The following is a 25218-nucleotide window of genomic DNA, read 5'->3' on the forward strand; positions in this document are numbered from 1 at the left end:
CATCGGTCTGCCTTTCTCCCCGAAGATGCTCGACAGCAGACATACCACCAGCGCCTTACCATTCTAACGTCAGTAGCTACATTTGCCTTGGATCCTCATGCGTGCCAGCCCTGCTTCTCCACGTCAAGTGCTATAACATTAACACTGACAGACTGACCCTGTTTAACCCTAGTGCCGGGGCTACCCCTGACCGTGTCACCGAGCTGAAAACGCCAGTGCCTTCCATGCCCCTGGAATGTCTGGGTTATGTGGCAAAAGTCGGGTGAGGGTGCTGAGGCTGAGGATTCTGATTGGACTGCACTCTTAGCAGTAAGATACTGTACACTCTTAGCAATAAGTTACTGTACACTCTTCGCAGTAAGTTACTGTACACCCTTAGCAGTAAGTTACTGTGCACTCTTAGCAGTAAGTTACTGTGCACTCTTAGCAGTAAGATACTGTACACTCTTAGCAGTAAGATACTGTGCACTCTTAGCAGTAAGATACTGTACACCCTTAGCAGTAAGTTACTGTACACTCTTCGCAGTAAGTTACTGTACACCCTTAGCAGTAAGTTACTGTACACTCTTCGCATTAAGTTACTGTACACTCTTAGCAGTAAGTTACTGTACACTCTTAGCAGTAAGATACTGTACACTCTTAGCAGTAAGTTACTGTACACTCTTAGCAGTAAGTTACTGTGCACTCTTAGCAGTAAGATACTGTACACTCTTAGCAGTAAGTTACTGTACACTCTTAGCAGTAAGTTACTGTGCACTCTTAGCAGTAAGATACTGTACACTCTTAGCAGTAAGATACTGTGCACTCTTAGCAGTAAGATACTGTACACCCTTAGCAGTAAGTTACTGTACACTCTTCGCAGTAAGTTACTGTACACCCTTAGCAGTAAGTTACTGTACACTCTTCGCATTAAGTTACTGTACACTCTTAGCAGTAAGTTACTGTACACTCTTAGCAGTAAGATACTGTACACTCTTAGCAGTAAGATACTGTGCACTCTTAGCAGTAAGTTACTGTACACTCTTCGCAGTAAGTTACTGTACACCCTTAGCAGTAAGTTACTGTACACTCTTTGCAGTAAGTTACTGTACACTCTTAGCAGTAAGTTACTGTACACTCTTAGCAGTAAGTTACTGTGCACTCTTAGCAGTACGATACTGTACACTCTTAGCAGTAAGATACTGTGCACTCTTAGCAGTAAGTTACTGTACACCCTTAGCAGTAAGTTACTGTACACTCTTCGCAGTAAGTTACTGTACACTCTTAGCAGTAAGATACTGTGCACTCTTAGCAGTAAGTTACTGTACACCCTTAGCAGTAAGTTACTGTACACTCTTAGCAGTAAGTTACTGTACACTCTTCGCAGTAAGTTACTGTACACCCTTAGCAGTAAGTTACTTTTCACTCTTAGCAGTAAGATACTGTACACTCTTAGCAGTAAGATACTGTGCACTCTTAGCAGTAAGTTACTGTACACCCTTAGCAGTAAGTTACTGTACACTCTTAGCAGTAAGTTACTGTACACTCTTCGCAGTAAGTTACTGTACACCCTTAGCAGTAAGTTACTGTACACTCTTAGCAGTAAGTTACTGTACACTCTTAGCAGTACGTTACTGTGCACTCTTAGCAGTAAGATATTGTACACTCTTAGCAGTAAGATACTGTGCACTCTTAGCAGTAAGTTACTGTACACTCTTAGCAGTAAGTTACTGTACACTCTTAGCAGTAAGTTACTGTACACTCTTAGCAGTAAGATACTGTGCACTCTTAGCAGTAAGATACTGTACACTCTTAGCAGTAAGTTACTGTACACTCTTAGCAGTAAGTTACTGTGCACTCTTAGCAGTACGATACTGTACACTCTTAGCAGTAAGATACTGTGCACTCTTAGCAGTAAGTTACTGTACACCCTTAGCAGTAAGTTACTGTACACTCTTCACAGTAAGTTACTGTACACTCTTAGCAGTAAGTTACTTTTCACTCTTAGCAGTAAGATACTGTACACTCTTAGCAGTAAGATACTTTTCACTCTTAGCAGTAAGTTACTGTACACCCTTAGCAGTAAGTTACTGTACACTCTTAGCAGTAAGTTACTGTACACTCTTCGCAGTAAGTTACTGTACACCCTTAGCAGTAAGTTACTGTACACTCTTCGCAGTAAGTTACTGTACACCCTTAGCAGTAAGTTACTGTTCACTCTTAGCAGTACGTTACTGTGCACTCTTAGCAGTAAGATACTGTACACTCTTAGCAGTAAGATACTGTACACTCTTAGCAGTAAGATACTGTGCACTCTTAGCAGTAAGTTACTGTACACACTTAGCAGTAAGTTACTGTACACTCTTAGCAGTAAGTTACTGTACACTCTTAGCAGTAAGTTACTGTACACTCTTAGCAGTAAGTTACTGTACACTCTTCGCAGTAAGTTACTGTACACCCTTAGCAGTAAGTTACTGTACACTCTTTGCAGTAAGTTACTGTACACTCTTAGCAGTAAGTTACTGTACACTCTTAGCAGTAAGTTACTGTGCACTCTTAGCAGTACGATACTGTACACTCTTAGCAGTAAGATACTGTGCACTCTTAGCAGTAAGTTACTGTACACCCTTAGCATTAAGTTACTGTACACTCTTCGCAGTAAGTTACTGTACACTCTTAGCAGTAAGATACTGTGCACTCTTAGCAGTAAGTTACTGTACACCCTTAGCAGTAAGTTACTGTACACTCTTAGCAGTAAGTTACTGTACACTCTTCGCAGTAAGTTACTGTACACCCTTAGCAGTAAGTTACTTTTCACTCTTAGCAGTAAGATACTGTACACTCTTAGCAGTAAGATACTGTGCACTCTTAGCAGTAAGTTACTGTACACCCTTAGCAGTAAGTTACTGTACACTCTTAGCAGTAAGTTACTGTACACTCTTCGCAGTAAGTTACTGTACACCCTTAGCAGTAAGTTACTGTGCACTCTTAGCAGTAAGTTACTGTGCACTCTTAGCAGTAAGATACTGTACACTCTTAGCAGTAAGATACTGTGCACTCTTAGCAGTAAGATACTGTACACCCTTAGCAGTAAGTTACTGTACACTCTTCGCAGTAAGTTACTGTACACCCTTAGCAGTAAGTTACTGTACACTCTTCGCATTAAGTTACTGTACACTCTTAGCAGTAAGTTACTGTACACTCTTAGCAGTAAGATACTGTACACTCTTAGCAGTAAGTTACTGTACACTCTTAGCAGTAAGTTACTGTGCACTCTTAGCAGTAAGATACTGTACACTCTTAGCAGTAAGTTACTGTACACTCTTAGCAGTAAGTTACTGTGCACTCTTAGCAGTAAGATACTGTACACTCTTAGCAGTAAGATACTGTGCACTCTTAGCAGTAAGATACTGTACACCCTTAGCAGTAAGTTACTGTACACTCTTCGCAGTAAGTTACTGTACACCCTTAGCAGTAAGTTACTGTACACTCTTCGCATTAAGTTACTGTACACTCTTAGCAGTAAGTTACTGTACACTCTTAGCAGTAAGATACTGTACACTCTTAGCAGTAAGATACTGTGCACTCTTAGCAGTAAGTTACTGTACACTCTTCGCAGTAAGTTACTGTACACCCTTAGCAGTAAGTTACTGTACACTCTTTGCAGTAAGTTACTGTACACTCTTAGCAGTAAGTTACTGTACACTCTTAGCAGTAAGTTACTGTGCACTCTTAGCAGTACGATACTGTACACTCTTAGCAGTAAGATACTGTGCACTCTTAGCAGTAAGTTACTGTACACCCTTAGCAGTAAGTTACTGTACACTCTTCGCAGTAAGTTACTGTACACTCTTAGCAGTAAGATACTGTGCACTCTTAGCAGTAAGTTACTGTACACCCTTAGCAGTAAGTTACTGTACACTCTTAGCAGTAAGTTACTGTACACTCTTCGCAGTAAGTTACTGTACACCCTTAGCAGTAAGTTACTTTTCACTCTTAGCAGTAAGATACTGTACACTCTTAGCAGTAAGATACTGTGCACTCTTAGCAGTAAGTTACTGTACACCCTTAGCAGTAAGTTACTGTACACTCTTAGCAGTAAGTTACTGTACACTCTTCGCAGTAAGTTACTGTACACCCTTAGCAGTAAGTTACTGTACACTCTTAGCAGTAAGTTACTGTACACTCTTAGCAGTACGTTACTGTGCACTCTTAGCAGTAAGATATTGTACACTCTTAGCAGTAAGATACTGTGCACTCTTAGCAGTAAGTTACTGTACACTCTTAGCAGTAAGTTACTGTACACTCTTAGCAGTAAGTTACTGTACACTCTTAGCAGTAAGATACTGTGCACTCTTAGCAGTAAGATACTGTACACTCTTAGCAGTAAGTTACTGTACACTCTTAGCAGTAAGTTACTGTGCACTCTTAGCAGTACGATACTGTACACTCTTAGCAGTAAGATACTGTGCACTCTTAGCAGTAAGTTACTGTACACCCTTAGCAGTAAGTTACTGTACACTCTTCACAGTAAGTTACTGTACACTCTTAGCAGTAAGTTACTTTTCACTCTTAGCAGTAAGATACTGTACACTCTTAGCAGTAAGATACTTTTCACTCTTAGCAGTAAGTTACTGTACACCCTTAGCAGTAAGTTACTGTACACTCTTAGCAGTAAGTTACTGTACACTCTTCGCAGTAAGTTACTGTACACCCTTAGCAGTAAGTTACTGTACACTCTTCGCAGTAAGTTACTGTACACCCTTAGCAGTAAGTTACTGTTCACTCTTAGCAGTACGTTACTGTGCACTCTTAGCAGTAAGATACTGTACACTCTTAGCAGTAAGATACTGTACACTCTTAGCAGTAAGATACTGTGCACTCTTAGCAGTAAGTTACTGTACACACTTAGCAGTAAGTTACTGTACACTCTTAGCAGTAAGTTACTGTACACTCTTAGCAGTAAGTTACTGTACACTCTTAGCAGTAAGTTACTGTACACTCTTCGCAGTAAGTTACTGTACACCCTTAGCAGTAAGTTACTGTACACTCTTTGCAGTAAGTTACTGTACACTCTTAGCAGTAAGTTACTGTACACTCTTAGCAGTAAGTTACTGTGCACTCTTAGCAGTACGATACTGTACACTCTTAGCAGTAAGATACTGTGCACTCTTAGCAGTAAGTTACTGTACACCCTTAGCATTAAGTTACTGTACACTCTTCGCAGTAAGTTACTGTACACTCTTAGCAGTAAGATACTGTGCACTCTTAGCAGTAAGTTACTGTACACCCTTAGCAGTAAGTTACTGTACACTCTTAGCAGTAAGTTACTGTACACTCTTCGCAGTAAGTTACTGTACACCCTTAGCAGTAAGTTACTTTTCACTCTTAGCAGTAAGATACTGTACACTCTTAGCAGTAAGATACTGTGCACTCTTAGCAGTAAGTTACTGTACACCCTTAGCAGTAAGTTACTGTACACTCTTAGCAGTAAGTTACTGTACACTCTTCGCAGTAAGTTACTGTACACCCTTAGCAGTAAGTTACTGTACACTCTTAGCAGTAAGTTACTGTACACTCTTAGCAGTACGTTACTGTGCACTCTTAGCAGTAAGATATTGTACACTCTTAGCAGTAAGATACTGTGCACTCTTAGCAGTAAGTTACTGTACAATCTTAGCAGTAAGTTACTGTACACTCTTAGCAGTAAGTTACTGTACACTCTTAGCAGTAAGATACTGTGCACTCTTAGCAGTAAGATACTGTACACTCTTAGCAGTAAGTTACTGTACACTCTTAGCAGTAAGTTACTGTGCACTCTTAGCAGTACGATACTGTACACTCTTAGCAGTAAGATACTGTGCACTCTTAGCAGTAAGTTACTGTACACCCTTAGCAGTAAGTTACTGTACACTCTTCACAGTAAGTTACTGTACACTCTTAGCAGTAAGTTACTTTTCACTCTTAGCAGTAAGATACTGTACACTCTTAGCAGTAAGATACTGTGCACTCTTAGCAGTAAGTTACTGTACACCCTTAGCAGTAAGTTACTGTACACTCTTAGCAGTAAGTTACTGTACACTCTTCGCAGTAAGTTACTGTACACCCTTAGCAGTAAGTTACTGTACACTCTTCGCAGTAAGTTACTGTACACCCTTAGCAGTAAGTTACTGTTCACTCTTAGCAGTACGTTACTGTGCACTCTTAGCAGTAAGATACTGTACACTCTTAGCAGTAAGATACTGTGCACTCTTAGCAGTAAGTTACTGTACACTCTTAGCAGTAAGTTACTGTACACTCTTAGCAGTAAGTTACTGTACACTCTTCGCAGTAAGTTACTGTACACTCTTAGCAGTAAGTTACTGTACACTCTTAGCAGTAAGTTACTGTACACTCTTAGCAGTAAGATACTGTGCACTCTTAGCAGTAAGATACTGTGCACTCTTAGCAGTAAGATACTGTGCACTCTTAGCAGTAAGATACTGTACACTCTTAGCGGTAAGTTACTGTGCACTCTTAGCAGTTAGTTACTGTGCACTCTTAGCAGTAAGTTACTGTGCACTCTTAGCAGTAAGTTACTGTACACTCTTAGCAGTAAGTTACTCTGCACTCTTAGCAGTAAGTTACTTTGCACTCTTAGCAGTAAGTTACTGTACACTCTTAGCAGTAAGTTACTGTACACTCTTCGCAGTAAGTTACTGTACACCCTTAGCAGTAAGTTACTGTACACTCTTCGCAGTAAGTTACTGTACACTCTTAGCAGTAAGTTACTGTACACTCTTAGCAGTACGTTACTGTGCACTCTTAGCAGTAAGATACTGTACACTCTTAGCAGTAAGATACTGTGCACTCTTAGCAGTAAGTTACTGTACACTCTTAGCAGTAAGTTACTGTGCACTCTTAGCAGTACGATACTGTACACTCTTAGCAGTAAGATACTGTGCACTCTTAGCAGTAAGTTACTGTACACCCTTAGCAGTAAGTTACTGTACACTCTTCACAGTAAGTTACTGTACACTCTTAGCAGTAAGTTACTTTTCACTCTTAGCAGTAAGATACTGTACACTCTTAGCAGTAAGATACTGTGCACTCTTAGCAGTAAGTTACTGTACACCCTTAGCAGTAAGTTACTGTACACTCTTAGCAGTAAGTTACTGTACACTCTTCGCAGTAAGTTACTGTACACCCTTAGCAGTAAGTTACTGTACACTCTTAGCAGTAAGTTACTGTACACTCTTAGCAGTAAGTTACTGTGCACTCTTAGCAGTACGATACTGTACACTCTTAGCAGTAAGATACTGTGCACTCTTAGCAGTAAGTTACTGTACACCCTTAGCAGTAAGTTACTGTACACTCTTCGCAGTAAGTTACTGTACACTCTTAGCAGTAAGATACTGTGCACTCTTAGCAGTAAGTTACTGTACACCCTTAGCAGTAAGTTACTGTACACTCTTAGCAGTAAGTTACTGTACACTCTTAGCAGTAAGTTACTGTACACCCTTAGCAGTAAGTTACTTTTCACTCTTAGCAGTAAGATACTGTACACTCTTAGCAGTAAGATACTGTGCACTCTTAGCAGTAAGTTACTGTACACCCTTAGCAGTAAGTTACTGTACACTCTTAGCAGTAAGTTACTGTACACTCTTCGCAGTAAGTTACTGTACACCCTTAGCAGTAAGTTACTGTACACTCTTAGCAGTAAGTTACTGTACACTCTTAGCAGTACGTTACTGTGCACTCTTAGCAGTAAGATATTGTACACTCTTAGCAGTAAGATACTGTGCACTCTTAGCAGTAAGTTACTGTACACTCTTAGCAGTAAGTTACTGTACACTCTTAGCAGTAAGTTACTGTACACTCTTAGCAGTAAGATACTGTGCACTCTTAGCAGTAAGATACTGTACACTCTTAGCAGTAAGTTACTGTACACTCTTAGCAGTAAGTTACTGTGCACTCTTAGCAGTACGATACTGTACACTCTTAGCAGTAAGATACTGTGCACTCTTAGCAGTAAGTTACTGTACACCCTTAGCAGTAAGTTACTGTACACTCTTCACAGTAAGTTACTGTACACTCTTAGCAGTAAGTTACTTTTCACTCTTAGCAGTAAGATACTGTACACTCTTAGCAGTAAGATACTTTTCACTCTTAGCAGTAAGTTACTGTACACCCTTAGCAGTAAGTTACTGTACACTCTTAGCAGTAAGTTACTGTACACTCTTCGCAGTAAGTTACTGTACACCCTTAGCAGTAAGTTACTGTACACTCTTCGCAGTAAGTTACTGTACACCCTTAGCAGTAAGTTACTGTTCACTCTTAGCAGTACGTTACTGTGCACTCTTAGCAGTAAGATACTGTACACTCTTAGCAGTAAGATACTGTACACTCTTAGCAGTAAGATACTGTGCACTCTTAGCAGTAAGTTACTGTACACTCTTAGCAGTAAGTTACTGTACACTCTTAGCAGTAAGTTACTGTACACTCTTAGCAGTAAGTTACTGTACACTCTTAGCAGTAAGTTACTGTACACTCTTCGCAGTAAGTTACTGTACACCCTTAGCAGTAAGTTACTGTACACTCTTTGCAGTAAGTTACTGTACACTCTTAGCAGTAAGTTACTGTACACTCTTAGCAGTAAGTTACTGTGCACTCTTAGCAGTACGATACTGTACACTCTTAGCAGTAAGATACTGTGCACTCTTAGCAGTAAGTTACTGTACACCCTTAGCATTAAGTTACTGTACACTCTTCGCAGTAAGTTACTGTACACTCTTAGCAGTAAGATACTGTGCACTCTTAGCAGTAAGTTACTGTACACCCTTAGCAGTAAGTTACTGTACACTCTTAGCAGTAAGTTACTGTACACTCTTCGCAGTAAGATACTGTGCACTCTTAGCAGTAAGTTACTGTACACCCTTAGCAGTAAGTTACTGTACACTCTTAGCAGTAAGATACTGTGCACTCTTAGCAGTAAGATACTGTACACCCTTAGCAGTAAGTTACTGTACACTCTTAGCAGTAAGTTACTGTACACTCTTCGCAGTAAGTTACTGTACACCCTTAGCAGTAAGTTACTGTACACTCTTAGCAGTAAGTTACTGTACACTCTTAGCAGTACGTTACTGTGCACTCTTAGCAGTAAGATATTGTACACTCTTAGCAGTAAGATACTGTGCACTCTTAGCAGTAAGTTACTGTACAATCTTAGCAGTAAGTTACTGTACACTCTTAGCAGTAAGTTACTGTACACTCTTAGCAGTAAGATACTGTGCACTCTTAGCAGTAAGATACTGTACACTCTTAGCAGTAAGTTACTGTACACTCTTAGCAGTAAGTTACTGTGCACTCTTAGCAGTACGATACTGTACACTCTTAGCAGTAAGATACTGTGCACTCTTAGCAGTAAGTTACTGTACACCCTTAGCAGTAAGTTACTGTACACTCTTCACAGTAAGTTACTGTACACTCTTAGCAGTAAGTTACTTTTCACTCTTAGCAGTAAGATACTGTACACTCTTAGCAGTAAGATACTGTGCACTCTTAGCAGTAAGTTACTGTACACCCTTAGCAGTAAGTTACTGTACACTCTTAGCAGTAAGTTACTGTACACTCTTCGCAGTAAGTTACTGTACACCCTTAGCAGTAAGTTACTGTACACTCTTCGCAGTAAGTTACTGTACACCCTTAGCAGTAAGTTACTGTTCACTCTTAGCAGTACGTTACTGTGCACTCTTAGCAGTAAGATACTGTACACTCTTAGCAGTAAGATACTGTGCACTCTTAGCAGTAAGTTACTGTACACTCTTAGCAGTAAGTTACTGTACACTCTTAGCAGTAAGTTACTGTACACTCTTCGCAGTAAGTTACTGTACACTCTTAGCAGTAAGTTACTGTACACTCTTAGCAGTAAGTTACTGTACACTCTTAGCAGTAAGATACTGTGCACTCTTAGCAGTAAGATACTGTGCACTCTTAGCAGTAAGATACTGTGCACTCTTAGCAGTAAGATACTGTACACTCTTAGCGGTAAGTTACTGTGCACTCTTAGCAGTTAGTTACTGTGCACTCTTAGCAGTAAGTTACTGTGCACTCTTAGCAGTAAGTTACTGTACACTCTTAGCAGTAAGTTACTCTGCACTCTTAGCAGTAAGTTACTTTGCACTCTTAGCAGTAAGTTACTGTACACTCTTAGCAGTAAGTTACTGTACACTCTTAGCAGTAAGTTACTGTACACCCTTAGCAGTAAGTTACTTTTCACTCTTAGCAGTAAGATATTGTACACTCTTAGCAGTAAGATACTGTGCACTCTTAGCAGTAAGTTACTGTACACCCTTAGCAGTAAGTTACTGTACACTCTTAGCAGTAAGTTACTGTACACTCTTCGCAGTAAGTTACTGTACACCCTTAGCAGTAAGTTACTGTACACTCTTCGCAGTAAGTTACTGTACACTCTTAGCAGTAAGTTACTGTACACTCTTAGCAGTACGTTACTGTGCACTCTTAGCAGTAAGATACTGTACACTCTTAGCAGTAAGATACTGTGCACTCTTAGCAGTAAGTTACTGTACACTCTTAGCAGTAAGTTACTGTGCACTCTTAGCAGTACGATACTGTACACTCTTAGCAGTAAGATACTGTGCACTCTTAGCAGTAAGTTACTGTACACCCTTAGCAGTAAGTTACTGTACACTCTTCACAGTAAGTTACTGTACACTCTTCACAGTAAGTTACTTTTCACTCTTAGCAGTAAGATACTGTACACTCTTAGCAGTAAGATACTGTGCACTCTTAGCAGTAAGTTACTGTACACCCTTAGCAGTAAGTTACTGTACACTCTTAGCAGTAAGTTACTGTACACTCTTCGCAGTAAGTTACTGTACACCCTTAGCAGTAAGTTACTGTACACTCTTCGCAGTAAGTTACTGTACACCCTTAGCAGTAAGTTACTGTACACTCTTAGCAGTACGTTACTGTGCACTCTTAGCAGTAAGATACTGTACACTCTTAGCAGTAAGATACTGTGCACTCTTAGCAGTAAGTTACTGTACACTCTTAGCAGTAAGTTACTGTACACTCTTAGCAGTAAGTTACTGTACACTCTTCGCAGTAAGTTACTGTACACTCTTCGCAGTAAGTTACTGTACACTCTTAGCAGTAAGTTACTGTACACTCTTAGCAGTAAGATACTGTGCACTCTTAGCAGTAAGATACTGTACACTCTTAGCAGTAAGATACTGTGCACTCTTAGCAGTAAGATACTGTACACTCTTAGCGGTAAGTTACTGTGCACTCTTAGCAGTTAGTTACTGTGCACTCTTAGCAGTAAGTTACTGTGCACTCTTAGCAGTAAGTTACTGTACACTCTTAGCAGTAAGTTACTCTGCACTCTTAGCAGTAGGATACTGTGAACTCTTAACAGTAAGATACTGTACACTCTTAGCAGTAAGTTACTGTACACTCTTAGCAGTTAGTTACTGTGCACTCTTAGCAGTAAGTTACTGTACACTCTTAGCAGTAAGTTACTGTACATTCTTAGCAGTAAGATACTGTGCACTCTTAGCAGTAAGATACTGTGCACTCTTAGCAGTAAGTTACTGTACACTCTTAGCAGTAAGTTACTCTGCACTCTTAGCAGATAGTTACTGTACACTCTTAGCAGTAAGTTACTGTACACTCTTAGCAGTAAGTTACTGTGCACTCTTAGCAGATAGTTACTGTGCACTCTTAGCAGTAAGATACTGTGCACTCTTAGCGGTAAGTTACTGTACACTCTTAGCAGTAATATACTGTGCACTCTTAGCAGTAAGTTACTGTGCACTCTTAGCAGTAAGTTACTGTGCACTCTTAGCAGTAAGTTACTGTGCACTCTTAGCAGTAAGTTACTGTACACCCTTAGCAGTAAGTTACTGTACACTCTTAGCAGTAAGTTACTGTGCACTCTTAGCAGTAAGTTACTGTGCACTCTTAGCAGTAAGTTACTGTGCACTCTTAGCAGTAAGTTACTGTGCACTATTTATAGTAAGTTACTGTGCACTCTTAGCAGTAAGTTACTGTGCACTCTTAGCAGTAAGTTACTGTGCACTCTTAGCGGTAAGTTACTGTGCACTCTTAGCGGTAAGTTACTGTACACTCTTAGCGGTAAGTTACTGTACACTCTTAGCAGTAAACATCAGAATTTGAGGTAGTGCCAGGTGACCTTGCCCCTAGGGACATCCTAATGTGAGTGGCATAGCAGCACTGAATGACCCTGATGGAACCATTTGTGACACTGTATGTTAGCTACACCGAGCCAGTCTCACCTTTGTGACACTGTCTGTTAGCTACACCGAGCCAGTCTCGCCTTTGTGACACTGTCTGTTAGCTACACCGAGCCAGTCTCGCCTTTGTGACACTGTCTGTTAGCTACACCGAGCCAGTCTCGCCTTTGTGACACTGTCTGTTAGCTACACCGAGCCAGTCTCGCCTTTGTGACACTGTCTGTTAGCTACACCGAGCCAGTCTCGTCTTTGTGACACTGTCTGTTAGCTACACCGAGCCAGTCTCGCCTTTGTGACACTGTCTGTTAGCTACACCGAGCCAGTCTCGCCTTTGTGACACTGTCTGTTAGCTACACCGAGCCAGTCTCACCTTTGTGACACTGTCTGTTAGCTACACCGAGCCAGTCTCGCCTTTGTGACACTGTATGTTAGCTACACCGAGCCAGTCTCGCCTTTGTGACACTGTATGTTAGCTACACCGAGCCAGTCTCGCCTTTGTGACACTGTATGTTAGCTACACCGAGCCAGTCTCGCCTTTGTGACACTGTATGTTAGCTACACCGAGCCAGTCTCGCCTTTGTGACACTGTATGTTAGCTACACCGAGCCAGTCTCGCCTTTGTGACACTGTCTGTTAGCTACACCGAGCCAGTCTCGCCTTTGTGACACTGTCTGTTAGCTACACCGAGCCAGTCTCGCCTTTGTGACACTGTCTGTTAGCTACACCGAGCCAGTCTCGCCTTTGTGACACTGTATGTTAGCTACACCGAGCCAGTCTCGCCTTTGTGACACTGTCTGTTAGCTACACTGAGCCAGTCTCGCCTTTGTGATACTGTCTGTTAGCTACACTGAGCCAGTCTCGCCTTTGTGACACTGTCTGTTAGCTACACCGAGCCAGTCCCGCCCTGTAGCTCAGCAATAGATGAGGACAGAGGAAAATCTAAAGCCTGGTCGTGGTAGCAGACGTTTCTACTTCCTATTACCGTGACACTGAGTTGTTGAATCATACTTGTCCAAACAAGCAATTGTTCACTTTTCTAAAACAGGCGAATCAAGATAACCGTTTATCTAACAATCATCAACAACAAACAAAGAACCACAATGACAGCAGCCCAGACACTACAGGGCACACGCAGAGTGTCCTCGTGCGCAGAAAGCCAGAGATACGCGTATAAGTGATGTGAGCATAGCTTTCGGTCTCTATATATCACTCTGTCGCTATCTCTCTCCTTCTCCTGTGAGAGGTGCTTCACTTTGAGTTATGCTATTTCTCCCAGCAACACCTAAGCGTGCCCACCCAAGCCCTATCCTAACCCTCGCGTTCAGCAACGCTGCCTCTTCAGGCTGCCAATCTCAACCAACGAGAGAGTGTGAGTGTTAACGAAAGGTGCACACTGTAACAATGTACAGTCTGTTGTATAACTTTTAAATGTTGTACTGTTTAAGTAATACAACAGCACAGGCCTAATCATGTATGACTCTAGATAGGCCTCGATCACAAGTGGCTAATGACTATGTGAAACACATCCACATTGGCTGACCTCAACAACACAGTGGACCAATAGCAATCTTAACACTACACTCTGTACAAATGAGATATCAGAGGGAATGGAATGATCACTGTTGATTTGCCATTAATATATTTAGAGAAATGTGTGTGTGTGTGTGTGTGTGTGTGTGTGTGTGTGTGTGTGTGTGTGTGTGTGTGTGTGTGTGTGTGTGTGTGTGTGTGTGTGTGTGTGTGTGAAGGACCCACCCCTAGCTCTGGGAATGCTAATGAAGAGAGAGCCACTTACGACGCTCAGCTCTCTGTCGAGCCCAGCCCATGTGCTCGACAGCCCAAATTCAGGCGAGAATTTCGATATTAATGATTTATGCTCTATTTGCATACAAACCTAATGCAAACCCACTTCAGATAATCACATTTTGCCAGTTCTGAATTGAATTTTCAGGACGGCTTGCCACCCCCACCTGAAATAACTGTGGAGAATATGTTCCTTGCAATTCCCCATGGAAGACCCCTCCATAAGGAGATCAGGAGTGGATGAAGGGAGGGGCTAGTGGGATTTATTAAGGAAGACTTTCTGCTACTTTATATGGGGTAGGTAGACGTGACTATTATCCATGCACTCTACATATTCACGCAGTGAGAGGATCTCCTGTTACCTGCATCAACCGTGACCTCCATATCTAACAGCACTGCTGTCACCTGTACTTGATTACAGGAAACACATTGTGAAGTTTTGGAGAATGTTTCCTGAAGGGTTTATGAATGACTGTTTACTGGATTTCTGTCACCTCTGGAAACCAAACTTGCGAGGTCTCTGGAGCAGATGTCGCCAGGAGACGGAGTGTTGTGGGGGGTGGAGAAGGAGGCGGGGTCAGGCTTGGCACACTTCCATCCAGCTGTGCTTAGCTAGCCGAGAACCAAAGGATGCGTGCATTTTAACTGAGAATGACCTGTCCGCGGAACACTCACAGCACATACAGAGGGGAGGTGGGTTCGGACTGGTCCGGTGACTATCTGTTTCTCTGTGGGGGCTAGAGGGGTTTCCTTGGGAGGTTCTCAGGGCCTGATAGACCGATGTAGCCTAGCGAGGTGTTGTTGGTCGGTGTTGTTGTGCCTGGTAAAGGTCAGTGTGAGTGTAACACTAGACGCATGGTGAATATTTAGCAGGGGTGAAACAGAGGTGAGTGTTACGGGGTCAAGAAGAGCTCCAGCTACATGGGCTCTGACACGCTGACATGCTACTTAGTCACTCAGCCTCCCTGCCGGGGCTAGGGAACTTGAATACTGTCACACTACGCACACACACACGCATGCACGCAAACACACACACACACACACACACACACACACACACACACACACACACACACACACACACACACACACACACACACACACACACACACACACACACACACACACACACACACACACACACACACACACAACCTGACTATGAGCACTAACGTCATACACTGAGTGTACAAAACATCATGAACATCATAAAACTCTTTCCATGACACAGACTGACCAGGTGAATCCAGGTGAAAGCCCTGATCCCTTGTTGATGTCACCTGTTAAATCCACTTCAATCGGTGTAGATGAAGGCGAGGAGAGAGGTTAAAGAAGGATTTTTAAGCCTTGAGACAATTGAGACACAGATGGTGTACGCGTGCCATTCAGAGGGTGTATGGGCAAGACAAAATATTTAAGTGCCTTTGAACGGGGTGTGGTAGTAGGTGCCAGGTGCACCGGTTTTGGTCAAGAACTGCACCGCTGTCGGGTTTTTCACACTCAACAGTTTCCCGCGTGTATCAAGAATGGCCCACCACCCAAAGGACATCCTGTCAACTTGACGCGATTGTGGGAAGCATTGGAGTCAACATGGGCCAGCATTCCTGTGGAACGCTTTGGACACCTTGTAGAGTCCACGCCCCGACCAATTGAAGCTGTTCTGAGGGCAACTCAATACTAGGAAGGTGTCCTTAATGTTCTGTACACTCAGTGTATATTCATCTCTTATGTTTCGTGGATTATCTCTTGGGTCAAGAGATTATAAAAGAGTATCAATGCCGCTGAGCTGTATACATAGTCAACAGCTAGGCCCTATTACAATGAGAGACTGACTCGAGCTAGGGGACAATAACATACACATAAGAAAGCCCTTTGTTCCATAGACAAAGCCTGATCTAAAAAGGTCAGGCATTCTCGGTTCTGTTGAAAAGCGACTACGTCACAAGGGTGGATTTCAAATGCCTTTTGGTTAAAGGAGGACATTCCAACACAAAAGCACTTACAAAGTAAAAATGCCACTCATTTTCATCACTGTGAATGACCCTCTAAGATGGTAAAATATTCAACAGGTTCCACGATGACAGACATAGTTTCCATGACAGTAAAGGTCAACTAATCATGGACAATTGTGTCATTTCTTTATGATGGGTGACGTATTCACGATCCACTGGTGTACCAGATTGTTGTACCTGACTGCTATTTATGATGACAACATTGATCCTCTAAGTAGAAAACCAATTGACTGAAGAGTATTGTTATTCATTTCATTTGAATATGGGCTTTGATGAAATTATTTCGTAAACAGTAAGACAAAAACATATCATAAAACTATTTCTCGTGTAAATATATTGAGTATTTTGTAGCATGTCGAAACCTAATGAAAATAGGCCTTTTTTTTGTCTGTTAATCCTAAATCAATTTGCAACGGGATTGTTTATCTAACAAAATAAAATATCTGTCTTGCCATTCGATATTTGTAGAATATGAGTAGTGGTATCAGCCTAAACACTAAATGAATTCAGGTTGCTAGAGAACACGCCTCGGATAACGAATGTGTGTGACATTTAATGAATATTACAGTATATTCAGGAAATGCAATATTTAATATTTATGTTGTCATTTAAAAATGAGAGGCGAGTGAGAGACATATTCAATGATGGAATCCTCCAGCTATGGCTAGTTGAATTCTGGACTAAACTATGTAGTTCACATTTCCTACTACGTACAACTACACTGGCTGGCCCAGTGCTGAGCTATGAGCTCAACTTCAAGATTCCTTTTCCCTAAGATCTTTATCACCGAAACTGCAAAAAAAAGCCACTCCGAAAAACAGCAGTCTCAAGGAGCGCCTGTAACCTTAACAGAATCATGAAAGCTGACAGTTCATTTTTCACAGGCCCATAGATCTTTGGGTCTTATAAAGTAATGGGCTTTTGGGAGAGGGCTTTATGAGAGCTAAGATAGTTAACCGGCGTGTGCTTGAGATGACATGGGAGCTGAGGTCCTGCTCTCAGGGAGACAGGATTATTCCCTTCCCCGGGATGGAGGGGGAGAAGACACTACTGTCTCCCTAATATAAACGTGTAATAAAGATTAATCTGTTGCTACTCGCCACTCCAATAGCTTCTAAACTTGCTTGAAATAAGGTTGAAATCACTTTAGAGCAAATCTCGTTTTCTTTGTGTGAGTTTCATTGTGAATCTCAGAACAAAGTTACGTGTGTGTGTGATGCTGTGTGTGTATGAAACGTGCTGTCGGCAAATGTACATATCGTAGTGTTAGAGAGTGTAGGTAAACACACGATTGAATGTGTTTCTGTGTGTGTGCGTTTGTGTGTGCGTGCATTGTTTGTGTGTTTGTGGACATAGGGACAATAAGATCAAAGGCGGTGCCATGCGGCAGGGTCAGGCTCACTTACTGGGTGCGTCTGGTCTCTTGATGCCGCTGCCGCTGTTTGAGCCGCTTCCAAGGCCGTTGAACGCTGCGAGGTTCTCCGAGCTGTAGGCCCTCAGGACGGACAGCATGTTCATCTGCTGCTCGAGATGGGCATGTTCCGGCTTCAGCAGCCCCGGGGAACCACCAGGAGATGAAAGGAGACCCAAGCCCTGCTGCCACTGCTTCTCCAGGGGCGGCTGAGGCTGGAACTGGGGAGGGAAAGGGGCCCCAGGGCCCAAGGAGGCCCTTGGTCGTTGGGCCTCTCTAGCTGGGCACACGGCCTGCGTCTGCTTCGGCATGTGATAGGTGGCACTGTCCTCATCTTCCCCCTCCATCCCGTCCTCTTCCTCCTCTTCCTCCTCGTCGTCAGAGTGGGGTCGCTGTCTCTCTGGTTGGGCGGAGGAGGACTCGGTGCTGTGGCAGCGCTCTCCAGCCCTGCCTTCCTCATCCTCAGTCTGTGCCTGGTCCTCGAGCTCCCCGCAGGAGGCCTTGTCTGAGAGCTCATCCCCAGCTGTTTCTCTGGCCTGGCTCTGCTGCTCCAGGGCTGGGTCAGGGCATGTCGCTCCAAACCCCTGGAGGCCCGGGGTCCTTGGGGAGCCATCATACATGCCTCCATACTGCTTATAGAAGTCACTCTGGAAGGCTCCCATGCTGGCGTGGGGCTCCATGTGGTTGGACCAGGCTGACTGGCTCTTCTCCCCCTCTCTGTCATTGTCTCTGTCATGGAGGTGGGCTGGGCCCATGCTGGCCTTGAGGAAGTAGGAGGGCTCTCCCTGGTGCTCCTTGCCCTCCTTGCGTTGCTTGGCCTTGCCCAGGTGGTTGGCCTGCAGGTGTAGGGCCATCAGCTCGACAGAGGCGGTGGTGAAGGAGCAGAAGAGGCAGCCATGCCAGGCCACGTTGTCCTGGAAGGTGACAGAGGAGCCAGGCAGAGAGCCCGTTTCAGGCTTGACATTGACAGACAGGTCCAGAGGCTCGTACTGGGACCCAGGCTTGCCCGTTGAGGGCTTGGCCTCAGCCTTCTCCTCACCAGTATCAGCCCTCTTGGCTTTGGGCTCACCACTCTCAAAGTAATGCTGGGACTGCAGGTGGCTCTCTCTCATCTCCTTCTCCTTCTTCAGGGAGCTGAGGACGAAGCTGTCCATGAAGGCCTGCAGGGAGCCCTGGAAGTTGACACCGTTTCCCACCATGCTCTGGTACGCCCGACCCAGGTCTCTGAAGCTGGCGGGGACATCTGCGGCGGAGGGGCCCTCTGGGCTCTTCATGCTTTCAGAGAGAGTGTCAGATCCCAGGCCATTACGCTCTCGCTCTCTGTCCCTCTCACGCTCCCTGGGGGACAACATACCGGGAGGGGCCCACTGGTGGGGGTGCAACGGTCCCCCTCTGAAGTCCAGGCTGGAGGGCATGCCCTTGAAGACACCGCGGAGGACATCAGGACGGGCGAAGACGCCACCCTTGCCGTGCTCTTCCTTGTGCTCAGAGAGAGTGGCGTGTCCGGAGGAGGGGCCGCCGCCATTCTGCCGCTCACGGTGGTGGCGCTCCAGGTGGTACTTCAGTGAGGCAGACTGGGTGCCTGCGTAGTCGCAGTGAGGGCACCTGTAGGGTTTCTCTCCTGTAAGAAAGATAGATAGATAGATAGAGTGAGAAAAAGAGAGAGAGACAGGACATGAATAAGAGAGGAAACAACAGTGAAAGCCAACACAATGATCTCAGTGATAACCAACATTCAACAGAATTCTGCATTCAGCAAACAGCTCCTCAGCTCCATTCGGGGATTGGCATCTGAATACGGGTCGATCCAGCTCGATCCAGCTCCGCCAAGTGAGCCATCACTCATGTCAACACAATAAAAACCATTTCACCATATGTTGCTTTCAGTCCACCACAAGAGATAATATTTTCAACTGACAACACAACTGTCTCGATGTTATCTCTGTTTGCATGGGGGGGGGGTTGGTGGGTCTCTCTCTCTGTCTTGGCCTTGCTCGCTGACAGGCCTCTGCCTTGGCGATGAGACAGTGATTTCTAGGATGTTCTCTATTTGCAGTTTATCATAAATCACCATTCACAGAGGAGAAGCGCTCCATTCCGTCCCAGTTGAATGGCTCTATGGCTATTTGGAGCAAATAGTGGAAGACGCAGTCCCTTCATATGAAACTAAAGCAGACTTTAACTGACACAAATGAGCAAGAATGTACATATGGAAAACATGTGTCTGTATATCACGGTAGTAGTATAGTGGTAGTTGCATAATTTGACTTACAATGCAGTTACAACATCTCGACATAAATACACCGTGCATATAAATATTCATGCATATTCTTGAAAGGTAAAATGCAATCATGATTTTTGCCAGAAAAGTGGATCTCCTTTGCCTTTGGAGAGATACATGACTAACAGTATCTTAACAATAAATGCATCCTGTTAGCAATTACAATATATTTTCAACCAAAGCCAGATTTGGAATTAAAAAAACAATAAGCAAAAATGCTAAGCTTGACTTTTAGACATTGTAATGTTCCTGGCACTTCTTTTGAATAAGTCACAGCTAAATATGTGAAGAGCAAGGGTGGTTGGAAATAGTCCCGAATAAAATCATGTTTGTCGAGTACTGTGTGTGTATATATAGCTATACCGTGTTTAGATTATACACATGGAAACCATTTTTCCCCCATTTTTTTGTTGTTGTTGTTGCATTGTTACGCAAGACTGAATTGAATGATTTAAGTCTCGCTCTGTAGTAAATCATGGATATAATTAGCAAATGGCATACTGCTCAAGTAATTTATCATTATTTGGAGGGCACCATTCCAGAAAAAGACTGTAGGATCTGCAGACCTACTGCAGAGTTCTCAAATAAAGGGCCACAAATACAAACTCAATACAATATTGATACCAGAGAGAGAGAGAAAGAAAATTAGAGAGGGAAAGGGAGAGAGAGAGAGAGAGAGAGAGAGAGCACCGTGTTATTTTCTTTTACACAAGAGCGAGTTTGAAGCGTATATTTAAAATAAACCATGCGAGATGAGCTTTTAACCCAATAAGTGCTTATCCTCTAAGCAGGATAACAGGGGCTTGGGCTGATTTAATAAGGAAACGTCCCCGATGCAAATGATCATTCTCAATTCCTTTAACTGGACAAAATTATATTCTAGGCCCAAAATTAGAGTGAAATTAGAGTGATCTGTTTTTTTTCTTGTTGACGATGGAAATGGGCATCAACACCACCATCCAAATATTAAACAACATAAGAAGACGTGATTAATCTTGGGCGCCAGACATCTGAATGTAACCAGTGATGTAATGGTACTGTAAACAAATAGGTGGTTAAACTCTGATCACCAATCGTGGTGAATAAAGTCACGCTTCCTATACTTTTAATGCATTTTTCCACAAAGAGTGGGCATTTAATATAATAATAATATAATATATGCCATTTAGCAGACACCTTTATCCTCCACAACACCACTGAATATAACTGAACATACGATACCTATCTAAACAAACCTTGAGGAGTAATCAATGTACACATGGCTGGGAAATGTATAACGTAAATGTGTGGTGTGTGTGGTGTGTGTGTGTGTGTGTGTGTGTTCTTTGTGGACCATTTGGACTCGCTAAGACATCTGCTCAATCATTCGTCAGGGGCATGTGTGATATCTGGGGAATATACTGTATCCTGCCTTGCAACATCACACACAATTTACTGTTAAAGGTCATTATGTAGCCGTTAATCCACTTTTAATTGATATCAGCGCAAACAGCGCAAGCTCTGCGGAACAAAACAGATCTCCATGGCACAAAAGAAAGGAATGATAATTCGCCATTGTTTAGAAATATACGTTTCTCCCCCACAAAAAAATTGCGATCGAGAAAATATATTAACACAATCAAGGGGGAAAAAAATGGAAACACAAATTCATAAAATACCCGGGGCAAACTATGTAACGATCACCTGCCACAGTACTATAAGAAAAGTAGATTTCAAGTACAACTATTATAACGTTTCAATGTATCGACGTGTTCATCCTCCCAGTGCTGGGACATAGTGTGTTTTTGCTCTACTTCTTTAAGCAGTTCCTCGACTCCAACAGATTTCCTCTGGATTTGGATGCTTCGTCACAGCTCCATAGTAACCACTCAGAATAAACACCCAGAGCCACTACAGAGGGGCAATTAAAACAGTTAATAGATATGACATACTTTTAAGATACATTTCCATATGGCTTTACGTAACGTTGAAAGGCGGTTTGCACTGGAAGAAGTGCTGTTATTAAAATCTTGTCCGGGCTGAACTGGGAAACCCTTCGGAAAGGAACCGATCCAAACGCCTAGCCTTTTAGTCGACGTTAAATAGCATTTAATAAGCAAGGCTGTTGGTTAGCAGCAAACATCCACATGTGTGTTAATAAACAGTAGTGTTGTTACATGCAAAGAGGTACTAGTTTGGAAGAGGGTAATGTTAGTATTAAACCTGTTCATGAACGAGAAAGGGAAATAACAGGGGAGAGAGAGCGAGGGAGGCAGAGAGACGGAGAGGGTGAGAAAGAAATGGAGAAATGGAGAGAGGGAGAGATGGAGAGAAATGGAGAGCAAGATCATAGGTCCCCATTGATTCATTCTGATTGCAAGGTTAGGTTAAGGTTATGTGACATGGGCAAAGCCTGGCTCTTTCTCTGTCCCCGTTTAAAGGTGAGTGGAAACTCTACTGGTTATTTCCCCTAAAGTTATGCGTAGCCATTGTCAAGAGCAAAGACCTTTTTATTTTTTACACACAGCTGCTTACTGCTAAATACTGCCTTGTCCAGAAGGGGACAATCTGTGTCTCTAATTGCTGTCACTGAAGCCTAGATTCATTATGTGACTTTCCCATTAAAATGTGAGCATTAATTTGTATAATGAAATATCACCCACTGCAGTGTTCATTAACTGTGGCCCCACACTGTATTCTGCACAATGTTAGCTACCTAGAAACTGTGGTTAATTTCACTAATGGATATTTTCCCACTCACTGTTCAAGAGGAAATTAATACTGTAACATTAGCTCTTTAACTTTTAGAGAAATTTAAATTCACTTCATTCCTTTCAACAAAATGTTAGCGAGTCATTAATCTAACATTGTGTTGCACAAGGCGAGCACCTCTCAGTAAGCAATGCCATTGTGCTGTTCAGACTGAATTAGGATGAAGGGCGCATTATGTCATCTCCGAGTTCCACTGTTTTGCCATCAAGGAGGAATCTTCATCGGATGTAAAAGACATCGCCTTGATGTCATCATCATCATTTCAACCTGAAGTCAATCTGATAATGTATGAGTGATTGAAAGGGCAACACCTTGTAGATACATCAGACGGTTTCTGTGTATGAAGTGACCATGTTGAGTTGTGCTTACGCAGGGCCTGGCCTGGCCTGCTACACTGAGTGAGTTAACGGAGGGCCTGAGATGAGGCCTCTGTTTCCTCTCTGCTGAAATACGGCCCTTCTGGGGACCCTTACTGTACCACTCAAAGCAGGACATAACTCAGCCCCCCCTCTGTTAGGTAACAGATTTCCATGCTCCCCCGTCCTGTCCCCTGTCCCCGGCCCCTCCTCTCCTGACGGCGAGGTATTCAGAGAGGTCTGCAGAATCAGGGTTGAGGCTCCTCTCGTTGACCTGGATGTGCTATTTTACACAAAGATCCTAATTATGGTAGTGCACAAGTGCTCCTGCGCTACGCCGAGCTACGAGCTAGGCTGGCTCCTTAATTCCCCTCCAGACCAGAGGTATGTGGTCCTTATTAAAGGGGGGGGCACAGTTTGGGTGGTCTCCCTTCTCTCTTTTTAAGTGCATGGCGAAAGAAAAGAGAGGCGAGAAAAGCAAGCATTGATTTCCTCAGCTGCAAGAGATTTCCATTTTAAGTTCTGAAGGCTTGAGCCATGCCTTTATTGGCACTTAAGGATGACATTTTTTTTGGGGGGGGGGCTGTAAAATGGTGTCTTCAGATACAGAGGTCAGGGCATCAGACGCTCTCTCCGAGAACATTCACAGTTAAATGTAGAGCAAGAACAGAGGCTGATAAGAAATTAAGTGCTGAATACCATGAGGTCTCCATGAGTGTACAGGATGTACTTAGTCATTCCCAGGCCTAATCTGAGAAAGAGAGAAAGCAATGCAGAATGAAGCGGTATCGTAGCATAGTGTAGTAGACTGTCACTAGGGCGTACACTCAAGCTCTCCCCTCAGCCAAGTAATTAGAGCACGGCTCTGAAGAAATGCTAAACACTCGTTTCTAGGGTCATGCTCTTTTGTGTCTGATATGGGCTGACTCGTAGCCCATATCGTAGTAGGATTTTCACAGGTGGTCCAGCACAGTACTCTAAGCTACAACCCAAGCAATACTCCAAAGCGACAAGGTACGCAAAAAAACACGCTCAATGCAGAAACATAGTGTAGAACCCATGCTGTAGCATACGCAGCACGTAGGATGTTAGAGTAGCCTGTTTGGACAATTAGCTGAGCCGATGTCCTTGATCTAAGGCGACCTTAGAACGGCCTACATGTGACATTAGCCTGGATATTTACTGGGGCATTTCTACCTTGCAGTGTAGTGAGGTATAACAGCCTGCTCTGGCTCTGGCCAGTGGACACCGTGTCCACACCATTACTCTCAATGGGACCACCTCTACCTCCCAGTAGCTAACACGGAAAGTCATCCAGGTAGAGATATATTTTGACACTCGTTTGTTAGATATGGCTAAGATTAGAACAGTAGCTACAGTGAACCACTGAATGCCACTGTCCCATTAATTACAGCATATTTCCAGGAAACAGCTGTGTGCTTTGAATAAATGCCCTCGCCAATGGTATCGAACACGGTCAAATGGGGTTGACTCAAGTTGTAGGCAGAGAGCGGTGGCAGTAAAACGGTGATAGCAGTAATATCCAAGGGGAACTCACTCCACTGACCTGTGTGTATCCTCAGGTGGACCTTGAGGTGGTGGGAGGTGCGGAAGGTCTTCCCACAGTAGGGGCAGTCCTTGATGGCCGAGCCCAGGCTCCTGTCCCTGTGCTGGGAGGGGGCCTGCTGAACACTCCCCGCTGTCTTCCCCAGGTCATCCCCGACATCTTGAGCAACAAGAGAGAGACACACACAGACACACACACAAGGGAGGAGCGGTGAGTGTCACGTCAAACCGTCACCATGTCAGAAAACACACTTTTACTTTTGCTTTGTCCTCCTGTTCCATCCAAATCTGCTAACACCACACAAAGTAAAACACATCAATGGGTTCACGTGTTGCCGCTATTTCCCCCCCCCCCCCCATTTCAAACTGACAGAATGCTGACAGTTCATAAGCTTTCAGGCTCCTTTAGAAACACCGGGCCGACCCCCTCCACACTCTCCCACTCCCGTCGGAATGTTTTATCCCCGCTATCCTCATTTTCTGGTAGCATATGGCGGATTGTGTTGAAATGAACAATACAAAAAAAAGAAACGGCTCTGTCAGCATTGGGCTAACGCGTCTCCGTAGCGCCCTGATTTTGACAGGTAGCGTCGCTTCTGTCAGAGATACGAGAAGGGCGATAAGAGTGACCCCGCCCCTGCTTGAACTGCCACTAATACCGCAGAGACGTGTGGAGACCAAAAACCGCTCTCCACATAATCACCCGAATCTCAGGAGGAACTGAAATAGATTTGAAAAGAGTTGACGGCAGCACAACCATAAGGTGAGGATGTTACCTCACACGTTTATATGGGTCATGACC

General features: G+C 43.4%; 1 protein-coding gene across 1 annotated transcript in view; it reads right to left on the reverse strand.

The window, feature by feature from the left end:
• LOC120052251 (zinc finger protein 536-like) overlaps positions 1–25218 on the reverse strand; it is a 114873-nt gene that overhangs the window by 49466 nt on the left and 40189 nt on the right. The window contains exons 2-3 of the mRNA XM_038999074.1: positions 24418–24576; positions 17458–19083 (exon numbers count right to left, since the gene is read on the reverse strand). Coding sequence (XP_038855002.1) covers positions 17458–19083; positions 24418–24576 — 1785 coding nt within the window. The remainder of the gene's footprint in view (positions 1–17457; positions 19084–24417; positions 24577–25218) is intronic.

The sequence above is a fragment of the Salvelinus namaycush genome, chromosome 1 (assembly GCF_016432855.1).
Source record: "Salvelinus namaycush isolate Seneca chromosome 1, SaNama_1.0, whole genome shotgun sequence".
Taxonomy (NCBI): Eukaryota; Metazoa; Chordata; class Actinopteri; order Salmoniformes; family Salmonidae; genus Salvelinus; species Salvelinus namaycush.